This window comes from Engystomops pustulosus, chromosome 11 (assembly GCF_040894005.1).
Source record: "Engystomops pustulosus chromosome 11, aEngPut4.maternal, whole genome shotgun sequence".
Taxonomy (NCBI): Eukaryota; Metazoa; Chordata; class Amphibia; order Anura; family Leptodactylidae; genus Engystomops; species Engystomops pustulosus.
Genome location: NC_092421.1, coordinates 85,225,213 through 85,252,367, shown reverse-complemented (window position 1 = coordinate 85,252,367; position 27,155 = coordinate 85,225,213). Strand labels below are relative to the sequence as shown.

General features: G+C 50.0%; 1 protein-coding gene across 3 annotated transcripts in view; it reads right to left on the bottom strand.

Annotated features, from left to right (window-relative positions):
* The window catches only part of DNMBP (dynamin binding protein), a 105,624-nt gene that overhangs the window by 5,327 nt on the left and 73,142 nt on the right, over window positions 1–27,155 (bottom strand). For 2 of the 3 annotated variants that reach the window (XM_072130058.1, XM_072130057.1), the window contains exons 5-12: window positions 5,684–5,880; window positions 5,323–5,422; window positions 4,360–4,507; window positions 2,886–2,903; window positions 1,961–2,160; window positions 1,472–1,602; window positions 1,198–1,302; window positions 81–209 (exon numbers count right to left, since the gene is read on the bottom strand). In XM_072130058.1, coding sequence (XP_071986159.1) covers window positions 81–209; window positions 1,198–1,302; window positions 1,472–1,602; window positions 1,961–2,160; window positions 2,886–2,903; window positions 4,360–4,507; window positions 5,323–5,422; window positions 5,684–5,880 — 1,028 coding nt within the window. Of the gene's footprint in view, window positions 1–80; window positions 210–1,197; window positions 1,303–1,471; window positions 1,603–1,960; window positions 2,161–2,885; window positions 2,904–4,359; window positions 4,508–5,322; window positions 5,423–5,683; window positions 5,881–24,970; window positions 26,644–27,155 lie in introns of those variants that run through there. The other variant, XM_072130059.1, reaches the window with a different exon arrangement.

Sequence of the window (27,155 nt, the reverse complement as noted above, 5' to 3'; positions counted from 1 at the left end):
AGGAACCAAAGGAATGAGAGATACAATTATATATGTTTATACCAGAAATATTAATGAAACAAGAGACAGCGAGCACTCACAAACTCGGTGAAGAGCTTCTCGCTGATGTGCCGATGAGCCTTCTGGAACTTCTCCAGGTCACTGCTCCCTTTGTCCGAGTATAAATCCCACATACTCATAGCGGCCAGGACCTTCACACAGGCCGATTCCTAGAAAACACAAGCGAAACTGAGGCTTACAATGAGGGCAGGAACAGCTCCCTGACCCCAGCGTCGGCTCCTGGTCTCAGGAGGCCCCTGGGCAGCAGAGCCTCAGTGGGTCCCTTTGCAACTCAGAAACTAAAACGGTCTCCTGTTCTCGAAAATATTCCCTAGTTTATTATCCCAAACAGCCTCCTCATGGATATTTTATATACAGACCCCCTATGGATTCATTAGATACAGCCCCCCTCACCAAAATGGATTCCTATGCCCTCCAGCACCTCTGGGCCCAGTGCTGGTACTGACCCTACCTGACCCCCTACTAAATAGGTGGCTGATCCCATGTTCTTATAGACGACAGTGACCCAGAAAAGTAGACAAAAAGTGGACATTGATGTATCTATACAGATGACTCTCTCCTCCACCCCTTAACCCCAAACCAATGGATGAGAAGAGAAGACTTGGGATAAAGTGGGGCTTATGGATACGTCTTGCGCATGCGCTGGGGGGCAATTTGGATCTTTCAATTATGTGACATGGACCAGTTTGATAAAAAGGATTGGGGCTTCAAGTTCCAAACCCACAAATATTGGAGGAAAGGCGGGAGATCCAAACCAATAGATCCTAACCTCATGTGAACAGGTCCTCTACCCCAGTAAGTGAACTCCCAAACAGCTACTTACCCCACTTTCCACCCACACAGAAACTTTAATCTAGATATCTGCTGCCTGACCACAGCGATCGCTGCAAACCAGTTTCCCTGTATCGCCCCCGGAGGGGAAAGTAAGTATTACACATGGATTTCAAAATGGAATTTTCTCTATGAATTCCCATGATCCTCGTTATTTACAAGCTCGGAGTGAACGCCATGAACTTGGATATGAAAAACACCTCCTGTGATGTTACTTATTAACCCCGCATGAGATGACACTGAGCTCCTGGTATGTGACATCTCGCCATCAGGTCAGGATTTAGCACACTGCTATTAGGGCCTCACCCTGATGTGCTGCAGGTAGACAGAGAGGTCGCGGATGAAGGACTTGATGAGCCGCTCCTGCATCCTGAAGTTCTTCTCCGTCTCCTCGAACACTTCGTCTTTGATCTGGTGATAAGATGGACATTTCCTTTAAGTAACAATCACCTGCACAATTCATTTATAAATTAGTCTGAGCTGTAATACTGGAGGTGACCTATGGACATGGGAGGCGCTGTTACTGCAACATCCTGGAAAACTTCTGTATTTAACATTCAGTGCCAGTAAGTTCCATTACCTGGGGGGCGAGTCCGGTGAGATGCTTCAGGTGGCTGCTCACCCGGTTGGATTTCTTGATGATGGAGTGGATATTTAGCTTATAAATCTTGTCTATGAGACTCTCTTCATCTCCTTTGCGGTATTTTACAACTGCAGGAAGTAAACATTTTAATTAAATTTCAAAAATAAACTATTTACCCAGTGTCTTGTTTAGTTGTCACAGCCCGACGTCATTGGGTGGGAGTGGCTGTGACAACTGAGTAATGTCATTGGGTGGGAGTGGCTGTGACAACTGAGTAATGTCACTCAGTCACTCCCCCCCCCCCCCCAATGACGTCACTCATTTGTCACAGCCCCTCGCCAAAAACTCATTGGCTACCAATACTTTAGTAATTTGCCCCTTAAAATTCTGCTGTATAAATCCCCAGACCCATAACTCTCCAACTCTCTCCTATTAAAGGGGCGGTCAGAGAGAATTGAGCCCCTTTAACAGTCGCCCAGGACTCACCCAGGTCCTTCCTCCTCTTGTATTCGTTAATGTTGACGTTGATCTCCTTGGCGGCTCGCACCGCTTCCCTTATGGGGTTCTTGTCGGGGTGAGATTCGGGGGTCGCCCCTTGGAGCTCCATGAGGAGTAAAGGGTATCGCATAATCCTCTGCACAGGCTTAATAAGGAAGGACCCCAGGTTTATGTAGTTGGTGCGCCCCCTGTGGGATAACATGCAAAATCAGTAAATTCTGTCTGCAAGTAAATAAACCAAAAAGCGTCGTAATATGAAATACATTGAAATTCCCAAAATAATAGAAGTTTCAGCCCTCCAAGGCCCGATTCGCGTTTTCCCGACGTGTTACCCGAATATTTCCGATTTGCGCCGATTTTCCCTGTATTGCCCCGGGATTTTGGCGCATGCGATCAGATTGTGGCGCATCAGCGCTGGCATGCACGCGACGGAAATCGGGGGGGCGTGGCCGAACGAAAACCCGACGGATTCGGAAAAACCGCCGCATTTAAAAAAAAAAATGTGTCGCGAAGCTTGCACTTGCCTTCACTCAGCCCGGCTCGGTGTATTCCAGTGCGTTGCGGGGAACTTCAGCGCAGCAGCGCCACCTGGTGGACGGCGGAGGAACTGCCTTAATAAATACCGACCGGACCCGAATCCACCGCAGAGAACGCGCCGCTGGATCGCGAATCGACCGGGTAAGTAAATCTGCCCCATTGTTTTCTGTTGCCCCCATGTAATACTTCATCTCTCCAGCAGGGGTGCTGTAGGAGAAGGGAACACTCATGCCGATCACGAGTGATTGCTGGGATTATCAGTAGTGTTACAATCTATGAGCAGCCAACAAAAAAGTGGACAAACCCTTTAAACAAATAGATAGAGGGGACTTTTATGGCTTCCCTTTAAGAACATAAAGCATTGAAGTTTACTCACCATTCCTGGTACAGGCTCCTGTGTCACAAGAAAAAGGGGAGAAACAAAAAACACAGTTACCACCCACGCACATTTTTTAAGAAAAGGCAAAGAAACTGTTTTGTAAAGCGACGGACACGGCGTGTTAGTAATGAATTGTAAGCTCCTGCGCTCAGCTGGATTCAGCATCACCAAGAAAAGATCAAAAGGGATGAAGGGAACATGAAACTTTATGTAAATAAACCACTGAGAAAAATCTCGGCAGCGAAGCGATACAAAGTCCTAACCAGACTGCCGGTGGGGTCGGGGCGATGCCCCCAATGGCTGCCCCAAAGGGTATGTACCACAGAGGTCTATGAGAAGAAGGACCCCCAGTTATATTGTATCAGTTATAGAACTGGACTCTTTATTGCTCCCTAACAGGGTCGGCTCCAGGTATCAGTAGGCCCCTGGGCGGCAGAGTCCAGTGGTCCCCTGGGCGGCAGAGCCTCAGTGGGCCCCTGGGCGGCAGAGCCTCAGTGGGCCCCTGGGCGGCAGAGCCTCAGTGGGCCCCTGGGCGGCAGAGCCTCAGTGGGCCCCTGGGCGGCAGAGCCTCAGTGGGCCCCTGGGCGGCAGAGCCTCAGTGGGCCCCTGGGCGGCAGAGCCTCAGTGGGCCCCTGGGCGGCAGAGCCTCAGTGGGCCCCTGGGCGGCAGAGCCTCAGTGGGCCCCTGGGCGGCAGAGCCTCAGTGGGCCCCTGGGCGGCAGAGCCTCAGTGGGCCCCTGGGCGGCAGAGCCTCAGTGGGCCCCTGGGCGGCAGAGCCTCAGTGGGCCCCTGGGCGGCAGAGCCTCAGTGGGCCCCTGGGCGGCAGAGCCTCAGTGGGCCCCTGGGCGGCAGAGCCTCAGTGGGCCCCTGGGCGGCAGAGCCTCAGTGGGCCCCTGGGCGGCAGAGCCTCAGTGGGCCCCTGGGCGGCAGAGCCTCAGTGGGCCCCTGGGCGGCAGAGCCTCAGTGGGCCCCTGGGCGGCAGAGCCTCAGTGGGCCCCTGGGCGGCAGAGCCTCAGTGGGCCCCTGGGCGGCAGAGCCTCAGTGGGCCCCTGGGCGGCAGAGCCTCAGTGGGCCCCTGGGCGGCAGAGCCTCAGTGGGCCCCTGGGCGGCAGAGCCTCAGTGGGCCCCTTTCAGTGAACTCATGTGGCGGCATTGAAAATTCAGACACTAAAACAGTCTCCTGTCCTAAAATATTCCCTAGTTTATCATAGCAATCAGCCCCCTCATGGTTATTTTATATAAGCCCCCCTCATCCCTATGAATTCATTATATACAGCCCCATTCACTCCCATGGATTCCTTATGTACAGCCTTATGTGGGCCCCCAGCAGATCTGGTACAGGGCGCCGGCCCTGTACCCCAAGTCTGGACCCCTCTGTGTCTCTGCTGTGATAGACATGCATGCTCTGCCGCCAGATTCCCCGGGTGCCCCTTGTGAGGTCCCAGCCTCTGACGTTCCGGTGTCCATCTTACTTGACAGTCTCCATACACTCGTGGAGGCTCCTCTGGAACTTCTCGTTTTTCTCGTAGCTTTCCAGCAGTGCGATGGTTTCCTCGTGGTTCTGACAATACTCCTTGTACACGCACTCCAGCTCCATCCGCTGCTCGAGGAATATCAGACCTGGGGAAGAGTAACAATAAGATTTACATAATGGTGCTCTGGAGTTTATGAGATCATCTGTTCCTCATCACAGAGATCTTGTTTGTTTCCTTAACCTTCCCCTTTAAGAAGGAGTCTGTAACCAATAATATTTCCGTGTAAATAGAAGATATTTCAGGAGCAGAAACTGGGCTACAAACCAGAAAAACAATGAAAAAATAATCAACGTTTGAATGATATGCAAATGACCGTGCAAGTGCACTGGGGGCGGGCACAATTTGCCTACAGATGCAAGTGTCCCCCGACTATCTTTGGGAATTGCTGCCTTTATGGCCGATTGGCATTTCCATCTCTGTCTCCGTCATTGCTGTCTGTAGGCAAATCTGTCCACATAGGTCCGCCCTCAGTGCACTTGCAGGCTAATTTGCGTATTCAGAATGACATGATTATCTCTGTATTGCTCACAATGGTAGATCATGTTTATATGAACCTGGTTACAATCCCCCTATAGAAGCCACATATCAAGGACACTAGTCCCCAATAAAAAGGCCACGCCAAGGACACCAAATCCCCCAAGTTCCCTGATAAAAGCCACAGGTGGAAGACACTAATCCCCTATAGAATCCATGTGTCTAGGACACCATTGCACCTATAGAAGCCACATGTCCAGGACACTAATCCCCCTATAGAATATACATGTCCAGGACACTAATCCCCCTATAGAATATACATGTCCAGGACACCAATCCCCTATAGAATCCATGTATCTAGGACACGATGGCACCTATAGAAGCCACATGTCTAGGACACTAATTCCCCTATAGAGCACTACTCACCCACAGAGTCGCAGTTCTCCAGCGCTCCCAGTAACATCTGCGTCACACTGATCACTGAATGGATGTTTCCAAAAAGAACATCAAAATCCACATTTGTCATCTGCGAGGAAATGAAGGGTTAAATCAGATGCGATAAATGAGCAAAAAATACATAAACTATTGTTTCCAATTAGCTCCAATGTTACAGAATTCATTCTCACAGCTGACAGTCTGCTACAATGTATCAGAGAGGGATTTGTGAAGGAGAATACATGTACGTATAAGGTGTATATGTGTCCGTAGCCGGTGCCAGGCCATATAGGGGTCACCTCTATTCCATACACACCAGGACTCTCTGTGGCACCTCTTGGCTGGGTGGTACCTGTGTGGCCTGTAGGGGGCGCATGATGTGCTCCACGCAGGTCTCTAGGTCCCTCAGGTAGTCGCGTTCGGTCTGTAACAGTTCCTCGATGACCTTTGACCTCTTCTCCAGCATCCTCATCTCCGAGTTCTCGGTGGTGGACGCGGCAGATGGACTCTCCTCCAGGACCTCGGGCTGTGAGGACAGAAGCGTCATGTCTGCGGGAGAAGACGAGGATCAGATCACTAGCCCGGAAGAGATCATCCACCTCATATCTAATCCCCATTATTGCAGAAGGCCACGACCTGCTTTACCCGCACCACACTGGCATCACTGCCGGCTAATAGGAAGATTTTTAATTAAAATGTATCCAATTATCAATTTTACATAAATAAGTGGAATTTTTAAAACAATCAATAACATGGTTTTAGATGTAATCTGTTAATAAGGAGCAGATTACCACTAATCCCCCGCTGCACCACCTGCTCCAGACATAATCTACTCATTTCTTGATGGATAAGACGGAAAACAATGAAAACACAAAAACAACGTGGACGCCGGTGCAGATTATACCCCCGCATGCGCACTGCTAACGCCATATGGCGGGGTGTAAAGAAGCGCCATGTAGATGCTGGACATATATGTGTAGGAGCACATACACGCCCTGATACTTCCTTCTGCCAGGTAGGTTACGCTACACACCTGGTGTATATCCTGATAGGTGACTATATGATATTATATGTGGGGTCTGTGCACAGGACAGAGAGCCTGAAAAGTAGAAAATCAGCATCACTAGTTCTATTCATGTAACTGCCCCATTCAGTGACCTCACCCCCCCCCCCCCCCACCTGTATGGGGCAGTTGGAGAACACGACCTTCTGGCTAATATTTACTAAAATAATTAGGATGGAGGAGACCGGTGTAGATATACAGTCTGAAGAAAGGGCGAAGGGGTTGAAGGTGAACTAGTTCCACTTTGAATGATCACAGGATGGCAGACACGGTCCTCCTAGCACCCTGGAGGGCAGGAGAGATCCCCAACACCCCCCCCCAGATAGCAGGTGAGATCCCCAACACCCCCATCATCCCCCCCAGATAGCAGGAGAGATGCCCAACACCCCCATCATCCCCCCAGATAGCAGGAGAGATCCCCAACACCCTCATCATCCCCCCAGATAGCAGGCGAGATGCCCAACACCCCCATCATCCCCCCCAGATAGCAGGCGAGATCCCCAACACCCCCATCATCCCCCCCCAGATAGCAGGCGAGATGCCCAACACCCTCATCATCCCCCCAGATAGCAGGCGAGATCCCCAACACCCTCATCATCCCCCCAGATAGCAGGAGAGATCCCCAACACCCCCATCATCCCCCCAGATAGCAGGAGAGATCCCCAACACCCCCATCATCCCCCCAGATAGCAGGCGAGATCCCCAACACCCCCATCATCCCCCCAGATAGCAGGAGAGATCCCCAACACCCCCATCATCCCCCCAGATAGCAGGCGAGATCCCCAACACCCCCATCATCCCTCCAGATAGCAGGCGAGATCCCCAACACCCCCATCATCCCCCCCAGATAGCAGGAGAGATCCCCAACACCCCCATCATCCCCCCCAGATAGCAGGAGAGATCCCCAACACCCCCATCATCCCCCCAGATAGCAGGCGAGATCCCCAACACCCCCATCATCCCCCCAGATAGCAGGAGAGATCCCCAACACCCTCATCATCCCCCCAGATAGCAGGCGAGATCCCCAACACCCCCATCATCCCTCCAGATAGCAGGCGAGATCCCCAACACCCCCATCATCCCCCCAGATAGCAGGAGAGATCCCCAACACCCCCATCATCCCCCCCAGATAGCAGGCGAGATCCCCAACACCCCCATCATCCCCCCAGATAGCAGGCGAGATCCCCAACACCCCCATCATCCCTCCAGATAGCAGGCGAGATCCCCAACACCCCCATCATCCCCCCAGATAGCAGGCGAGATCCCCAACACCCCCATCATCCCCCCAGGTAGCAGGTGAGATCCCCAACACCCCCATCATCCCCCCAGATAGCAGGCGAGATCCCCAACACCCCCATCATCCCCCAGATAGCAGGCGAGATCCCCAACACCCCCCCCCCCCAGATAGCAGGCGAGATCCCCAACACCCCCATCATCCCCCCAGATACAAGGCGAGATCCCCAACACCCCCATCATCCCTCCAGATAGCAGGCGAGATCCCCAACACCCCCATCATCCCCCCAGATAGCAGGAGAGATCCCCAACACCCCCATCATCCCCCCAGATAGCAGGCGAGATCCCCAACACCCCCATCATCCCTCCAGATAGCAGGCGAGATCCCCAACACCCCCATCATCCCCCCAGATAGCAGGCGAGATCCCCAACACCCCCATCATCCCCCCAGGTAGCAGGCGAGATCCCCAACACCCCCATCATCCCCCCAGATAGCAGGCGAGATCCCCAACACCCCCATCATCCCCCAGATAGCAGGCGAGATCCCCAACACCCCCCCCCCCCAGATAGCAGGCGAGATCCCCAACACCCCCATCATCCCCCCAGATAGCAGGAGAGATCCCCAACACCCCCATCATCCCTCCAGATAGCAGGCGAGATCCCCAACACCCCCATCATCCCCCCAGATAGCAGGCGAGATCCCCAACACCCCCATCATCCCTCCAGATAGCAGGCGAGATCCCCAACACCCCCATCATCCCCCCAGATAGCAGGAGAGATCCCCAACACCCCCATCATCCCTCCAGATAGCAGGCGAGATCCCCAACACCCCCATCATCCCCCCAGATAGCAGGCGAGATCCCCAACACCCCCATCATCCCCCCAGGTAGCAGGTGAGATCCCCAACACCCCCATCATCCCCCCAGATAGCAGGCGAGATCCCCAACACCCCCATCATCCCCCAGATAGCAGGCGAGATCCCCAACACCCCCCCCCCCAGATAGCAGGCGAGATCCCCAACACCCCCATCATCCCCCCAGATAGCAGGAGAGATCCCCAACACCCCCATCATCCCTCCAGATAGCAGGCGAGATCCCCAACACCCCCATCATCCCCCCAGATAGCAGGCGAGATCCCCAACACCCCCATCATCCCTCCAGATAGCAGGCGAGATCCCCAACACCCCCATCATCCCCCCAGATAGCAGGAGAGATCCCCAACACCCCCATCACCCCCCCCAGATAGCAGGCGAGATCCCCAACACCCCCATCACCCCCCCCAGATAGCAGGCGAGATCCCCAACACCCCCATCATCCCTCCAGATAGCAGGCGAGATCCCCAACACCCCCATCATCCCCCCAGATAGCAGGCGAGATCCCCAACACCCCCATCATCCCCCCAGGTAGCAGGTGAGATCCCCAACACCCCCATCATCCCCCCAGATAGCAGGCGAGATCCCCAACACCCCCATCATCCCCCCAGATACAAGGCGAGATCCCCAACACCCCCATCATCCCTCCAGATAGCAGGCGAGATCCCCAACACCCCCATCATCCCCCCAGATAGCAGGAGAGATCCCCAACACCCCCATCATCCCCCCAGATAGCAGGCGAGATCCCCAACACCCCCATCATCCCTCCAGATAGCAGGCGAGATCCCCAACACCCCCATCATCCCCCCAGATAGCAGGCGAGATCCCCAACACCCCCATCATCCCCCCAGGTAGCAGGTGAGATCCCCAACACCCCCATCATCCCCCCAGATAGCAGGCGAGATCCCCAACACCCCCATCATCCCCCAGATAGCAGGCGAGATCCCCAACACCCCCCCCCCAGATAGCAGGCGAGATCCCCAACACCCCCATCATCCCCCCAGATAGCAGGAGAGATCCCCAACACCCCCATCATCCCTCCAGATAGCAGGCGAGATCCCCAACACCCCCATCATCCCCCCAGATAGCAGGCGAGATCCCCAACACCCCCATCATCCCTCCAGATAGCAGGCGAGATCCCCAACACCCCCATCATCCCCCCAGATAGCAGGCGAGATCCCCAACACCCCCATCATCCCCCCAGGTAGCAGGTGAGATCCCCAACACCCCCATCATCCCCCCAGATAGCAGGCGAGATCCCCAACACCCCCATCATCCCCCAGATAGCAGGCGAGATCCCCAACACCCCCATCATCCCCCAGATAGCAGGCGAGATCCCCAACACCCCCATCATCCCCCAGATAGCAGGCGAGATCCCCAACACCCCCATCATCCCCCCCAGATAGCAGGCGAGATCCCCAACACCCCCATCATCCCCCCCAGATAGCAGGCGAGATCCTCAACACCCCCATCATCCCCCCAGATAGCAGGCGAGATCCCCAACACCCCCATCATCCCTCCAGATAGCAGGCGAGATCCCCAACACCCCCATCATCCCCCCAGATAGCAGGCGAGATCCCCAACACCCCCATCATCCCCCCAGGTAGCAGGTGAGATCCCCAACACCCCCATCATCCCCCCAGATAGCAGGAGAGATCCCCAACACCCCCATCATCCCCCCAGATAGCAGGCGAGATCCCCAACACCCCCATCATCCCTCCAGATAGCAGGCGAGATCCCCAACACCCCCATCATCCCCCCCAGATAGCAGGAGAGATCCCCAACACCCCCATCATCCCCCCCAGATAGCAGGAGAGATCCCCAACACCCCCATCATCCCCCCAGATAGCAGGCGAGATCCCCAACACCCCCATCATCCCCCCAGATAGCAGGAGAGATCCCCAACACCCTCATCATCCCCCCAGATAGCAGGCGAGATCCCCAACACCCCCATCATCCCTCCAGATAGCAGGCGAGATCCCCAACACCCCCATCATCCCCCCAGATAGCAGGAGAGATCCCCAACACCCCCATCATCCCCCCCAGATAGCAGGCGAGATCCCCAACACCCCCATCATCCCCCCAGATAGCAGGCGAGATCCCCAACACCCCCATCATCCCTCCAGATAGCAGGCGAGATCCCCAACACCCCCATCATCCCCCCAGATAGCAGGCGAGATCCCCAACACCCCCATCATCCCCCCAGGTAGCAGGTGAGATCCCCAACACCCCCATCATCCCCCCAGATAGCAGGCGAGATCCCCAACACCCCCATCATCCCCCAGATAGCAGGCGAGATCCCCAACACCCCCCCCCCCCCCAGATAGCAGGCGAGATCCCCAACACCCCCATCATCCCCCCAGATAGCAGGCGAGATCCCCAACACCCCCATCATCCCTCCAGATAGCAGGCGAGATCCCCAACACCCCCATCATCCCCCCAGATAGCAGGCGAGATCCCCAACACCCCCATCATCCCTCCAGATAGCAGGCGAGATCCCCAACACCCCCATCATCCCCCCAGATAGCAGGCGAGATCCCCAACACCCCCATCATCCCCCAGATAGCAGGCGAGATCCCCAACACCCCCCCCCCCAGATAGCAGGCGAGATCCCCAACACCCCCATCATCCCCCGGATAGCAGGTGAGATCCCCAACACCCCCATCATCCCTCCAGATAGCAGGTGAGATCCCCAACACCCCCATCATCCCCCCAGGTAGCAGGTGAGATCCCCAACACCCCCATCATCCCCCCAGATAGCAGGCGAGATCCCCAACACCCCCATCATCCCCCAGATAGCAGGCGAGATCCCCAACACCCCCCCCCCCAGATAGCAGGCGAGATCCCCAACACCCCCATCATCCCCCAGATAGCAGGCGAGATCCCCAACACCCCCATCATCCCCCCCAGATAGCAGGCGAGATCCCCAACACCCCCATCATCCCCCCCAGATAGCAGGCGAGATCCTCAACACCCCCATCATCCCCCCCAGATAGCAGGCGAGATCCCCAACACCCCCATCATCCCCCCAGATAGCAGGCGAGATCCCCAACACCCCCATCATCCCCCAGGTAGCAGGAGAGATCCCCAACACCCCCATCATCCCCCGGATAGCAGGTGAGATCCCCAACACCCCCATCATCCCCCCAGATATCAGGTGAGATCCCCAACACCCCCATCATCCCCCCGGATAGCAGGCGAGATCCCCAACACCCCCATCATCCCTCCGGATAGCAGGTGAGATCCCCAACACCCCCATCATCCCCCCAGGTAGCAGGTGAGATCCCCAACACCCCCATCATCCCCCCAGATAGCAGGTGAGATCCCCAACACCCCCATCATCCCCCCAGATAGCAGGTGAGATCCCCAACACCCCCATCATCCCCCCAGATTGCAGGTGAGATCCCCAACACCCCCCATCATCCCCCCGGATAGCAGGCGAGATCCTTATACCATAGGGGAGTTATTTAGTTACGGGAGAACATCAATACATGGAAGGAGCCACAACATATGGACCCCACATCCCATGAGTCCAGTTTCTATCACACCCAGAGTCCAGTACATAGAAGGAACGTCCCGAGTTTCGCCGCTCACAGTGACGGGACGTTCCCCTCACAATCAGGGTGGATATTATTTGAGGTTGGGCGCTTACAACCTTTGTCACTGATAAACGGCGCTGAGACAATAATCACCCGGCAACGCAAACAAACAGAAATAATTCCGTCCTCTTCACAGGTGCAGGAGACGTGCGGCACATCCCGGGAGGAGACACAGAGGTCGGACCCAAAATGTTCTTTTTGGGATGCCAGGTGCTCCTGGTGGTCAGTATGCGCATACACAGTGTATAGTGTACAGTAATGTATAGGGGAAGGATCTCACACTGTATAGGTAATGTCCAGCTAAACATTAACACTTCCCACCCCTCGCTCTCTGACCTTTCACCTCCAGCGATAACGGTGTGACACAGACATGAGACGCTGCAGCAGCATCAGTGCCAGTTGTCAGACGCCCACGGACTGACCCTGTAATACTGAAAGAGCAACACATAAGTTGGGATTTGAGGGACGTCAACAACGTAAACAACGAAAACTCTCAGCGTGCACTCTATGCTAGAAGTGATCATTTTACAGGGGTATAAGCAGATATTCAACGGTCAAAAAAAGGTGTTATCTACTGAGGGGGGGCATGTGCAGAGGCTCCCTATCTACTGAGGGGGGGTGCAGGTGCAGAGGCTCCCTATGTACTGGGGGGGTGCATGTGCAGGAGCTCCCTATGTACTGGGGGGGTGCATGTGCAGGAGCTCCATATCTACTGGGGGGGCATGTGCAGGGGCTCCCTATCTACTGGGGGCGCATGTGCAGGGGCTCCCTATCTACTGGGGGCGCATGTGCAGGGGCTCCCTATCTACTGGGGGGCATGTGCAGGGGCTCCATATCTACTGGGGGGGCATGTGCAGGGGCTCCCTATCTACTGGGGGCGCATGTGCAGGGGCTCCCTATCTACTGGGGGCGCATGTGCAGGAGCTCCATATCTACTGGGGGGTGCATGTGCAGGGGCTCCCTATCTACTGGGGGGGGGGCATGTGCAGGGGCACCCTATCTACTTGGAGGGGGGACATGTGCAGGGGCACCCTATCTACTTGGAGGGGGGACATGTGCAGGGGCTCCCTATCTACTGGAGGGGGGGGGCATGTGCAGGGGCTCCCTATCTACTGGGGGGGGCATGTGCAGGGGCTCCCTATCTACTGGGGGGGGGCATGTGCAGGGGCTCCCTATCTACTGGGGGGGGGGCATGTGCAGGGCCACCCTATCTACTGGAGGGGGGGCATGTGCGGGGGTTCCCTATGTATTGGGGGGGTGCATGTGCAGGGGCTCCCTATCTAGTGGAGGGCATGTGCAGGGGCTCCCTATCTAGTGGAGGGCATGTGCAGGGGCTCCCTATCTACTGAGGGGGCATGTGCAGGGGCTCCCCATCTAGTGGAGGGCATGCGCAGGGGCTCCCTATCTAGTGGAGGGCATGCGCAGGGGCTCCCTATCTAGTGGAGGGCATGCGCAGGGGCTCCCTATCTAGTGGAGGGCATGTGCAGGGGCTCCCCATCTAGTGGAGGGCATGCGCAGGGGCTCCCTATCTAGTGGAGGGCATGCGCAGGGGCTCCCTATCTAGTGGAGGGCATGTGCAGGGCTTCATACAGTTTTTACAAAATACACAAGATAAATATAAATAGCAGATAAACCTGGTAAAGGCCCCATGACTGCCATGTGTGAACACCCAGCCAGAGGGCATCCCCCTTTCGGAGATTAACTAGTTAACCGCTGGAGAAGTCCTGATCACACGGCAGGGTAATGATCTGTATACACGGCGCTAATTATCCGTATCGGCGATGGGACATGTTCCTGCACGAGGACGACTGAGAACTGGAGAAGTAAATACTACGGATAATTACTGTTTACCAACATCCGAGCTCAACTTCAGAGGAAAACTAACCACAAACCGCAGCGACACAAGAGTCACGTGTAACGTCTCATTATCGGGAGCTACTGATGTATAAGGGGGCTCATGGGAACATGATTATTAACACAAGAACAGTAACACTCAGAGTGCAGGAATTGCTGAGCACAGCGCCCAGGTATCTTGAGGACTCCCATTAACTTTCCATAACAGTGCAGTCTATTTCTAACAATCATACTCACACTGGGGAACATTTATCATAACCGGCGCTCCGGTACACGGCGTATGACAATGGCCCCGCCCACCAGCTTGGCGCAACATTGTGGGTAAAAACCTGCAAACTTTCAATACTGAGAGTTCTCATGCTATGGCTATTGCACTAGTGGGCTACGAGCTGCGCCCCTGCGGAGGTGATGTAGTTACCAAAAAAAAAAACTTTTTACTTTGCACTAGAAATTATCATTTTCATGCTTCTAAGCCAATTTTCTTGACAAAACTAGAGTAAAAAATGATAAGAATGATAAAAAACATTAAGTAAATTCCATAAAATTGGGTTTAAAATAAAAAAAAAAAAATCCTAGAATTCAAACTGTTACATTGTAACAAACATAAAGGAAACATTTTTTAAAATGAAATGACGGCTTCTAAATTCATCTCTTATGTATCCAAATTTTGTAACTTCGGGCGTAACACTTCTCGGATGATTGCGGCTGGGGGTTGGGGTCCTGATGGAGGAGGGGGCGACACCATCCATTGTCTCCCCCTGGATTGAGTCTTGAACTTGTGTAAAGCTCTGTAACTCATCCCCCATCCCCCACCATTCCCAGCCTGAGCAACCTGCTGCTGCTGAGCCCCCTCCCTGCCCCCGCTCATAGGCAGCAGATTGGAAAGTTCTCTACATACAAGTGGAGGAAAACTTTGTTAGTCTTCCATTCTGTCTTGCATGTGCTGGAGCTTCGTTACAGTGGACAAGGGTTTCTATGCTAGAACCTGTCATTATTCTCTCCCAATACCTGGTGCTGCAGACATTGCATGTATAATGGGAACCTCTGCACTTACCTCTGTAGGTCAGTCCTCTCACAGCCCAGAGCCCACCGTCCCCCTCATACACAGCGAGACCCCTCATCTCAGTGTATTATCTCTATATTTGCAGCAGGAACAATAGAGGAGGAAGGAGGCTGCTGCCTGTGGGAGGTACATGGGAGCCCCTCTGCTGCTATCAGTCTGGGCTCAATACAAGGATTCGGCCTCATTGCACTCACAGAGCAGGTTCATAGGATGAGAATCTGCACCTAATCCCCCGGAAATCCACATTATTTGTTTCTCTTTCATCGAAATCATCAATTTCTGCCCAGAATCATAAGATTACTGCATAAAATGTGTGCGAAAATCCAGTGCATAAAAATCAAGTGCATAAAAAATGCAAAAAAAATTGAATAAAATAAAAAATTGCAATAAAATGCATAAAAATCAGGTGCAAGGACCTTTCAAAAGGTCCTGTAACCTTCAATGCTATTTCTACATGCAAATCTGCAAAGAAATAGTACGAACCTCTGCCGGGAATTTCTTACTAAACTTGACCCAACTGGAGGAGAGATAGTCGGGTCCTGGTTATTGTGAACTCAATGGTCCACATATATTTTACCTAAATTTTGGTGCAATTGTAAAAAAAAATTTAGCAATTTAAGCCACACCTTTTATGACAAGCCACACCCCCTTGTCAGGCAAATTGCCTCCATTTCTCATGAACACTAAATATTATACTTGGATCAGTCTGTATATACACTGTCTTACTGCTGTACGACTATATACTGCTCTGTGAGACGCTGTTAACTGTGACGATTAACTATGACTCCGAACACCATCAAAGTGGTTTCTGCGCAAATTAACCATGTGATAGCCGACCAATAGAAAAAAATCCATCACCCGCACCAGTTGTTCTATGCCTTGTGCTGTGACAAACTAGCAAAATAATGATACAAATAGTATTGACTCACACAATGCAACTATAAGAGTGGAGTTCCCCAAACTATCGTGTCTAAAAAGATATTTTACCACTTGAAAAATTGAAAGATTTGGTTTTTTTTCAATAATTTTTGCCTTTTTTTCCTTAACTATAAAAAAAAAATATTGTATCCAACATCTTATTGCATAAAAAACTATTTCTAATGTGTCCTTAAATAAAATATATAGAACATCGTATGTTGAAGTAGGTAAAAATAAAAAAAAAAAGGGTCCGGGAAGGAAGGAGGAGGAGGGGGGGGGATAAATACACCCGGGGTTACGAAGGGTTAAAGCGTCGAATGACCAACAAAACAAAGTTGTCTGAGGGTGACAGAACTATTAGATTTCTCTTGTATCTGGAATGTGATGTTATGTGATGTGTATTTTGGGGAAAGTAAAATAGTAAATAAATAAAAACTAGAACTATGAATACAATAGAATATTAAGAATAATACCACAAAGTCGTCTGTCGGTGGGAGACCAGTCATATTATTTTGTAACTACTATAATATTAAATGTGTATTTTAGAAAATATTGATATATAAACATGAATACATTGTATATGATACAATATTTGGCTGGTGGTGACAGAACTAGTAGATATTGGTGTAACAATGTATATTTTGGGAAAGGCCCTGCCTCTGTGTGTGTATACATTGTATACAGTTTAGTAGAGAAAACCATATAAAGACCAATAAGACAAAGTTGTCAGAAGGCGACAGAACCCCCATTTTCTTTGCAGGAATGTGGCGCGGCGGCTTTGTTCTGTGTGATGGAGGACAATGCGTGTTATTTACTAGGAGACGCAGACAATGCCGATCAATCACAGGGAGATTCCTGAGGAAAGTCAGACGTTTCCTCTCTACAAACTTCTTTCTTATTGTTTGCAAATGTCTCCCGTCCCCTCTCCCTGTGCAGGACCCTGCGCCAGTGTCAGACCCCCATACTCTCACTTTCAGGTCTGGGTCCTGAATACACGTCCACTACCAGGGACCTCATACACTTTGGGGCTGGGAGCATCCGTCACATTTACACTATAGTAGATCAGCACATGTGGTTGGTTTTTGGGGTGCACTCATCTTGGGGTTCCCATGTAACAGCACCATAGGAAGGCCTCGGGTTGTACCATCCTGGTTGGGATCTTATATGGTAGGGTATGAGGAGTGGGAGTTATTATAGTGGGATTGCACAGTCTTTGGACAGTTATGGGTATCTGCACAGGGATGAGCACAGGGTCCTGTGATTGAGGGGGTTCAAACAGGGGGGGATAAGACCTCCATGGGTCCTGGGCTGTATGAATATTATAGTTCCTACAAGTCTGGAGTCACTTCCTACATCTGGTCATAGAATCACCTTCCTGGGGAATGGAGGACAGTCCCTTCTGCTGCTTTCAATCTGCGGTTTCAGGACCTTTGGAGGACCTTCAAAAGGTCCTGAAGAGTACATCTGTATTAGGAGCAGGAACAGATGTACGAGGATTTAATGGGTGAACGTTCTTTTCTGTATAAAATCTGGTGGGTGCTTTGGGTGGCCATGGGACCCCTAGGGTGGCCTAGGGCCCCGGGCTACCGCCTAAACCACCTGTATTATAATCCACGACTGGGTCCAAGGACACCTGTATTATAAATATCATATGGTAAATTGGGGGGGGGGGGGGGTGTTACGTTGGGGCCTGTGATCTGCAAGTTACTTTGTTATAATGGGGTCCTTGGGGAGACTGAGCCGGACCCTCGGTGATGATACCGTGTAGGACCTCCTTGTCCAGAAGGGACACACAAAGTGCATGTAGTGACCTCCCACCATTGGGTCACCTGGGATATAAGGTCACAGTGCACGCGGTACAGGATCATGCAAATCCCCGGCAGTGTAACACAATCGCAAAGTATCCGAGTAAACATGGAGGAAACCTCCTGCTTTCCATACACACGGTCTGCATTACTGAGCGGCTGAGCATGCAGGTAGTCTCTGTGGGTGCAGGAGAGATAAGCGGCTGACTACACACCCGGCACTGCTTATTACCCCGGACTAAATAGGGTAAAATCCAGTCTGTGTGATCCTCACCTACCGTAGCCTTAAGTGGAGACCATCAGCAAGAGTCTGACCTCCGGTTATAGAAGGTCCTGGACAATCTCTGGGACTATTCCGGCAGATGGAGATCAACGAGCGCAGAATTGCTAAAACAGGAAAGTTTTTGATCTGGAGGACTCCACTGCTCCATGTATCTAAAGGAAACCTACCATTTGTTTTTATACATTGTGAACCAAACATACCTTGAGAATGCTGTAGCTACACTGATGCAGAAACATATCTTGTTTAATCACTGATCTGAGCTGTAATGCTCAAAAAAAAAAATATATAAAATTCAGGACCTTGGGAAAGCTGGGTTGCATGCAGGCTGCCATTCAAAAACACATAACTCGGAGCTTCCTCCGCTGTCCAGACAAGACTAATCAACTGGAGCTGGATGACTCCTACACAGCAGATGGGGGATGGTGCAGGGATTGATTACTTCTGCCTGTCAGGGACAACACAGTGATGATGTATTCCCGGCTAACGCTGGGCAGGACAAGGCTGGAGCAATCCATAATTCGGGTAAGAGGAGAAGCCCCAGAGCAGCCACAGGAGCGACAGAGCCTCATTATCATAATTTTAAAATAGTTTTTTCAGCAAAACCACTCAGCTCAGTAATTAAACAAGATATGTTTCTGCATCAGTGTAGCTACAGCATTCCTTTAACCAAAAGCCGCTGTAAATCGTTATACCTAGGCCACTGCATATACAGGGTAACAATTAAGAAGCAAACCCCAAAAAAGATGAGCAACAGATCTCACAACCTCTCAATACACACGCAAGCTCTGCTCAGCCAAGGATGCATGTGTTCTCAATAGGGAGAGGGTAATGAGGATTCATGTTCTTGCTCAGAAATTAACAATTCCAGTGATAATTAACCCCTCACCACCCATGTAAGAAGGATCCCAGCATTACCCCTCCCCTGTCTTGTTTCCCCTATATACTTTCGTATAGAGAAAGGGCAGCCCCGCCCCCTACATTCACATCATTGTTCTGCCGACCTCCAGGAACACACAGTAAACCCATTGAGTCACTCAGAGCTTCACTCACATGTCAAATATTTATTGCAGTAACTGGTAGGAACAGTTGCCAAATATTCTCCAGCTCATTACCCTGGTCACCCCGACCTTTCAACTACGGAGACTGTTTTTATTGTTTATCTCTGAACACCAGTCACGTACTATATTATACTACACTCCAGAGCTGCAATCAGAATTCTGCTGGTCTGTACGATTATCAATAAAAGTGTCAGATACCTCCCCCCTACCTAAGCTCTAGTAATGAATGAGTATCAGGATCAGTACAGGATAAGTAATGTCATGTATGTACACAGTGACTGCCCCAGCAGCAGAATAGTGAGTGCAGCTCTGGAGTATAATACAGGATGTAACTCAGGATCAGTACAGGATAAGTAATGTCATGTATGTACACAGTGACTGCACCAGCAGCAGAATAGTGAGTGCAGCTCTGGGGTATAATACAGGATGTAACTCAGGATCAGTACAGGATAAGTAATGTCATGTATGTACACAGTGACTGCACCAGCAGCAGAATAGTGAGTGCAGCTCTGGGGTATAATACAGGATGTAACTCAGGATCAGTACAGGATAAGTAATGTCATGTATGTACACAGTGACTGCACCAGCAGCAGAATAGTGAGTGCAGCTCTGGGGTATAATACAGGATGTAACTCAGGATCAGTACAGGATAAGTAATGTCATGTATGTACACAGTGACTGCACCAGCAGCAGAATAGTGAGTGCAGCTCTGGGGTATAATACAGGATGTAACTCAGGATCAGTACAGGATAAGTAATGTCATGTATGTACACAGTGACAGCGCTAGCAGCAGAATAGTGAGTGCAGCTCTGGGGTATAATACAGGATGTAACTCAGGATCAGTACAGGATAAGTAATGTCATGTATGTACACAGTGACTGCACCAGCAGCAGAATAGTGAGTGCAGCTCTGGAGTATAATACAGGATGTAACTCAGGATCAGTACAGGATAAGTAATGTCATGTATGTACACAGTGACTGCACCAGCAGCAGAATAGTGAGTGCAGCTCTGGAGTATAATACAGGATGTAACTCAGGATCAGTACAGGATAAGTAATGTCATGTATGTACACAGTGACTGCAGCAGCAGCAGAATAGTGAGTGCAGCTCTGGGGTATAATACAGGATGTAACTCAGGATCAGTACAGGATAAGTAATGTAATTTATCAGCTGCAGAAAGATAATGGAGTCTGCTGCAGCTTATCCCGGGCTCTTCTATAAACCATGATACAGTAATTCTCCACTAAACAGTAAATATAATCAGGAGGTCACAACCATTGTCTGGCACATGACGTTATAAAATCAGATTGTTAAGAGTTTACAGCAAACAAACAGCCGTCGGTTATTGTGATCTGCACAGACAAGTCACAACCAGCAGCGCAGCTACAGATAAAGAGCAAAACTATCGGAAAGCAATTAGTTCGTTATTTGTCCACCATATAAAAATACCATAATTAAAGGGGGAGATCACAGAACCACAAGTCTATTGGGATCTGAACAATGAGAGTCTTATCTTTAATATGAAACCAGAAAGATGTTTCTTGGTGCTACAGAACGGAAGATATGGCTATCTAAAATGACACTCCCCATGGAGCCTCTAAACTTGACTCTTTTCTGCTCATTATCACATGACTTTGGAGGAAAATAGTTTTTAAAGGGTAAATGGGCAACATTTCATCCTCTTCCAGCAGACACCAGACCACTGATCAGCAGAGGATACACCCATACATAGGGGTGCTGTATGATCATGAGGGTCCCACTGTCGAGCCCTACCCTGACCTCCTCCAAAGCCGCAGGATGTACAGTCAGAAGAAGTCAATGGAGCCAACGACTCCACATTTCATGGGCGTTTCTAGGTGGGCCCTGGATGGGTGGGCGCAGCTTTCCAGTCCCCCTCTCATAATCCTATAATGAGCCTCGGCCACCGTGTACCCCATGTTCCAGATTTTCTCAGGCCCCATTAATATTACATTTCCTCACAGCTGAGAAGTGACTGGCGGCTCCGGAGACACGAGATGAGCGGCCGGGGAGTAACCAGCACCTCTTTTGTAGACTTTCCTTACAGAGCCGGATCGTATTACCTGAGAACTCAGAGCGGCTTTTGTCTGGAGTAAAACCTTGCGGGACCTCACAATAGGGTGTTATTAGGGGGGATCTCAGGAGACCTCATCTCTCCGCTCCGCGCCATATGATACAACATTCAGGATTCTACAAAGTAACACTAAAAAAAACGGCAACAAGTTCTAAAACTGAAGATTCCGGGAGATTATAGAGAACTGAAGAACTTACAGAAACCAAGGGATCCCATAGGTAGGATGAAAGTTACGTTCCTCTGTAATTCCTCCAGTAAATGAGGTGTGAACACAGCCTTACAAGTCCTAGAGTGTCCTACAATGTGGAGGATCTTCTTCATCTGAGCAGGTCTCACCTGTTTGCCCTCGATTCTAGGTAAGTGAGAGTTGCTAGAGGGCAGAAAGTGTGTGACACCTACAGGTTACTCTCCCAAAGAAGGAATCCTAAAATCTGTGTGTACTGCCCTATATGTCCCTGTGGACTACCCCCAGGGCAGCAAGTCTTGTATGTAGGAGGCGGGGCCATGTGTAACTAAGCTACATGTCATCTATGAAATGAATAACTGGAAACGGGTCAACGACGCAGCGTGGGGTTGATTTGCCCTAAATTTTAATTAACAATCCTGAAATTTTGGGTTGTACCCACCCATACAGGAGGTAAGGTTTATGCAAGTCCTGCTTCTCTGCAGCTTAGGGGGAGGGCAGGGTAGGGTTCCTCAGAGGCGGGGCTTAAATGTTTCAATTTCCACCAATTACAAACTTGCACTTGCCCAAGAGGAGCCAAGCAGCTACATGCCCAATATTCTCTATATAAAGGGTCCATCTTGGGTGGTGCATAGATTTCTGGACCAGCTCAAGAATTACAGGAACCATTGTCTGTAAAATGGGTCGGGGTGGTTTATGTTCCCTCCCTCCCCTTCTCATACATCCGAGTTGTTGTTTTCCATCACAATATCAATTCACATTTCCCACGATTCAATCTAAATCTCAACAACAACCATAAATTTAATGGGACGGATTTGGGCCAAAAAACAGTACAGGAGTAATGCAATGTCCATCCCCAGATTCCTGTACATCCCCTTTAAGGGTGAGCTCACATGGAGCATCTGCTCCGATGACGCTTGGTCTTCACACTCCATTAAAGGGGTTGTTGAAAAACATTTTTTTTTTAATAAACAGCGCCACCTCTGCCCCCTGGTTGTCTGTGGTATTGCAGTTTGGTTCCATTCATTTTGCTATTTACATGAAATCGTAGAATGAGGATCCCAAGACTCTAATCTATAGAACAGTAATTATCACTCTGCCGGTCAGTCCTGCCTTGTGAGTTGCGTTAATAGATAATTATTGTAAATGTAGTTTTATTTTACTACTTATTTTGGCATAAATCCCTACTATTACACGCTATAAACCATAAATGGCGCCTTTATTCCGGTGGAGTGTTCCCTACGGCTACGGAATGACTCTGGATCCCGGATGGTCACGCACATTCGCTCTCATGAGGACGCGATGAACGTAACGTCACATATTTCCATAATTACAGCCTCAAATCAAGAGTCTGGAGTATCACATTCTTGTCATAGGCGTCCGTTTTTTTTTGTCAGTGACTAATTGTAAACATTTATAATCTGCAAACCTGAAAGGGGCGAGGAGAAACCTGCCCCATGGTGCAACAGGAAGACAAGCTCCTGACTGAAGAGGCCTGCCCAAAATCTCTGTGCCCTCCACAGCATCAGTTATGTTTTGTACACGCGCCTTCCACATCGGCTCCCCGACCCCCTACGCCCTTAACGACCCTCTAGGCATTCCGCCCCAGGCGCCCCGATCCTCTAGGCATTCCGCCTGTATCATGGTACAGTATAGAGAAGGCCACATATAGTCCGTCCCATGCAATGTGTGGAGCAGAGACCCTTCATGGTGCAGAGACCCTTCATGGTGCAGAGACCCTTCATGGTGCAGAGACCCTTCATGGTGCAGAGACCCTTCATGGTGCAGAGACCCTTCATGGTGCAGAGACCCTTCATGCATTCAATTTCTTTCAACAAAAGTTTGGAGGATCCTACAAGTGGGGGCGATATCCTATGGTTTCCATGGCAATACTATAGTCCAGCCCACTCAGCACCTCTTAGAGGATTGTAGCTGTTGGCATCTATTTGCTAAATGCACAACTTGGCCTCATGGATAAAAACCAATGGTGACAAAAAGTTACACAAAGTTGCTTCCTGCAATGTCATTTTCTGCTCCATTTTCTCACTTATTATCAGGACCGGCCCTTTAGCAAACATTGCATGATGCAACCTGACATCTCCACTGCGAATACAAAGAAAGCTGGAGAGGAGGGGTTAGTGAAAGTATGTCAGGCGAGGGGGAGGAAGGGTGAATTCGAGGGAAGCCGATTAATTTGGGTGTTGGGGGAGCAGAGACGGCACAGATTTGTTTATATCTGAAGGTTGAGTCTCTACGAAAAGTAAACCCAAGTTTGAGCATGGAATAAAGGAGGGGAAGCTTCAAGATGTCCAACTTTCCAAATTTCCTAAACATTATATGACAGCAGGTACTGCTGTGCTCCCAGAATCTAGAACAGTGGGGGTAGAACTGTCCCACTAGACCAGAAAGGTCCCTCCGTCGGCTCAATGATGGGTCTTTAGTACAACAGAAGTCCAGCAGAAGACAACCCCCCCCCATACATCAACGGTTCCAAATCACTTGTCAGTAACGTTACTGAGCCCCTCTAATAGTTGCACGAGCTGTAAGTGAGCCACCAGAAAGGAAAAAAACTCGACCAATGATGACAACTCAACTTTCGAGTTTTCGTTCTTGGAGGAAAACCCGGAGATGTCTCCAAGGACTATAATAACTTAAAACAAAACATATCTGCAAGGGGTGGAACGTATCGTCTAACTGCACAGCGACCTTAAAAGTATCTACCCACACCTAGCAAACTAAACCTGAAATACGACATGCCACCAGTGTAGCACATAACACGACGAAAAAAGTAACTGGGAACACAAACCAATGTTGAAATCTAAAGGTTATCCACAACTATGGGGCAAATACCAGCGATGTTCTCCAGATTAGGAAAACTGTTCTATGGAGAGATGGTCTACACTAGGGAGGGGTGGTCTACTCATACAACAAGAAATGGTCTATTCCCGAGGGGTGGTTTATGGTCTATCAATGGATGGTCTGATCATATAGTACTACTGAGGGGTGGTGTACTCCTCAAGGGGTGGTTTATTGTTCATCAAGGGATGGTCTGATCATACAGTACTACTGAGGGGTGGTCTACTCATACATCAAGAAATGGTCTACTCCCCGAGGGGTGGTTATGGTCTATCAAGGGATGGTCTCATCATTTAGTACTACTGAGGGGTGGTTTATTGTCCATCAATGGATGGTCTGATCATATAGTAGTACTGAGGGGTGGTCTACTAATACATCAAGAAATGGTCTATTCCCTGAGGGGTGGTTTATGGTCTATCAAGGGATGGTCTGATCATACAGTACTACTGAGGGGTGGTCTACTCCCCGAGGGGTGGTTTATGGTCTATCAAGGGCTGGTCTGATCATTTAGTACTACTGAGGGGTGGTCTACTCCTACATCAAGAAATGGTCTACTCTCTGAGGGGTGGTTTATTGTCCATCAAGGGATGGTCTGATCATACAGTACTACTGAGGGGTGGTCTACTCCCCGAGGGGTGGTTTATGGTCTATCAAGGGCTGGTCTACTCATACAGTGCATCACGTAAGCGGCCATGTTGTTCACATGCGTCCAAGAAGTTAGAAAATCTCCCATGAAATAACCAAGCATAAAAATAAATACCTTGTTTTTTCCTCCGGTTCTGCACAAATTCCGAATGTCGCAGAGTGCTAGGAGCCGTCCTCCGATAAATGCTATTCCGTTTCATAGAATTTGTACTAGACGCCAATTCAGCTTTTCTTTGAGCCGTCTGATCATTACTTTGAGGTCTCCTTGCTGAATTGTCATCTCCATAGTTGTTATAATCCACATCTGTCGTAGGCCCGTATCTTGACTTCTCATTTTCAGGCTCATCATATTCATGGTAACCATCACTCTTCTCCGGTCTGTAATGAGGACCCCGAGATAAATCCACCGTCCTCTGATCTTCCCAAGAGCTTCCATATTGATCTCTCTTGAGTTTTGTCCTTTTATCAGTATTTCTATAACCATCATAATCCCGATATCGATCATCTTTTTCCATTCTGTCCATGTAGTCTTCCTGTAGATCATTACTGAGATACAAGTCAATTTCTTCGGGAGGATTATACTCAAAATCATAAGCCATGCGTTTACATGAGGTAGTAGGCTCAGCCTCAAAATCCAAAGACCTACTTCGGTCATATCTTCGGTCCTCAACATACTGGTCATCCAACCCTTGATCTTCAACTACATCAACAGAATCACAATCCAAAGGTAAGAAGTCATAATGCCTTGAGGTGGTCTTCTTGGAGTTGCCCGTTGGCACAGGTTCTGTTTTATCCCTTTTGTAATCCACAGAGTCCCTCTCGGAGGGTCTACATCTACTATTTGACACTTCAGGATACCTAGAAGACCCTACCTCCTCACCTCTAACGTAACGGTCCTTCGTCCTTCTGTAGTCCCTTTGGTCATAATCCAACCTTTTGCGATCCATGTATGGATCAGTCCTGTAATCGCGGACATCTTGGTCAGAGAACTTCTTCTCCAAAGGCGGATGTCTTATTTCCGTATCAGAATATTGCTCCACTTTTCTCTGGTGATACTCCCGATAATAAGGGTCATCTGAACAATAAGTGTCATGTTTCCTCATATATCGAGCATCTAAGTCTCTGGGGTCCTGATAGGAGTAGCGATAATCATTGTAGCCATCGGGGCGGGGGCGCCTATCTCCATATCGCCGGTCATCATGTCTAGATTTAACAGGACTAGTTCTAATGTTCTCCAGAGTATCGTAATATCTGTCCATGTTTGTCCTACCATCATGATAGTCCTCTTGGGACCTCCTGTAGTAGTCATCAGGCATTCTGTAGTCCTTGGCCACTTTGTCGTTAGGTCGATGACCATAATAATATTGTTCCTTTCTCATGGGCAAAGTTCTATGTTCCTCGGCATATCGCTGCTCCTGGTACAAGCGTTCCTCCTCGAGAAGTCTACGTTTCCCTAAGTTCTGGCAGTCTTCATACTCCCAGCTTGGCACATGTAGGTCTCTCCCAGGAACTGTAGATTGGGTTCTTGATGTGCGATACTGTTCATGCTCCAGGGAACACATCCTTGGAAATGTCTTCTTCTACTTTACCAGCCTTGGGCCGGCACCCGCCTACGGCAAGTCCATTGTGTGCACATCAGCCCAAGTGGGAACGCATGAGTGCACAATCCACAAAGCGGGAGAGAAGGATCCATTGAACGGTCTACTCTCTGGCCAGGAAAAGTTGTATCTCCTGAGCTTTCAGCATACCTGCAGACACTCCCTTCGGTTCCTCCTCGCTGAAACTCAAGCCCTGGCTGTTTTTTTTCTTTACTCTCCAGCAGCCAATCCTTAGTAAGGACGACCTCTCCCACCTGATTCCAGAATTAATTAGTAACTAGCGTCATCTGACCAGGGGCTCTTGACGAGTCCTTGACTTTCATTGGGCAGCTCCTTCCCTCATTTACATATGAAGGCTTGGTTTTCCCAAGCAGCAAAACTGGACAAATTGCTTTGTTATGCTAAACGAGAGTCGGAGTAGAAGCCCTGGTATGTGAGAGGTGAGGGCGGCCAGAGGAGGCGCAGAGACACACAGAAACCTCAGCCAAACATAAAGAATACAAAAAATACATCCAAAATGTAATTTAGAGCGGAAGGTTTGACTTGTATTATAAAAAAATGCTATAAAAATGTTTTATATGAAACTATGTAAGTAACAATAACACAATATATAAAGAGCAAAAACAACATAAAAATTTGGTCACAAAGGCCAAAAATATAACAAGTAACAACACAAACATTTTATAACAACGTAGGTTGTGG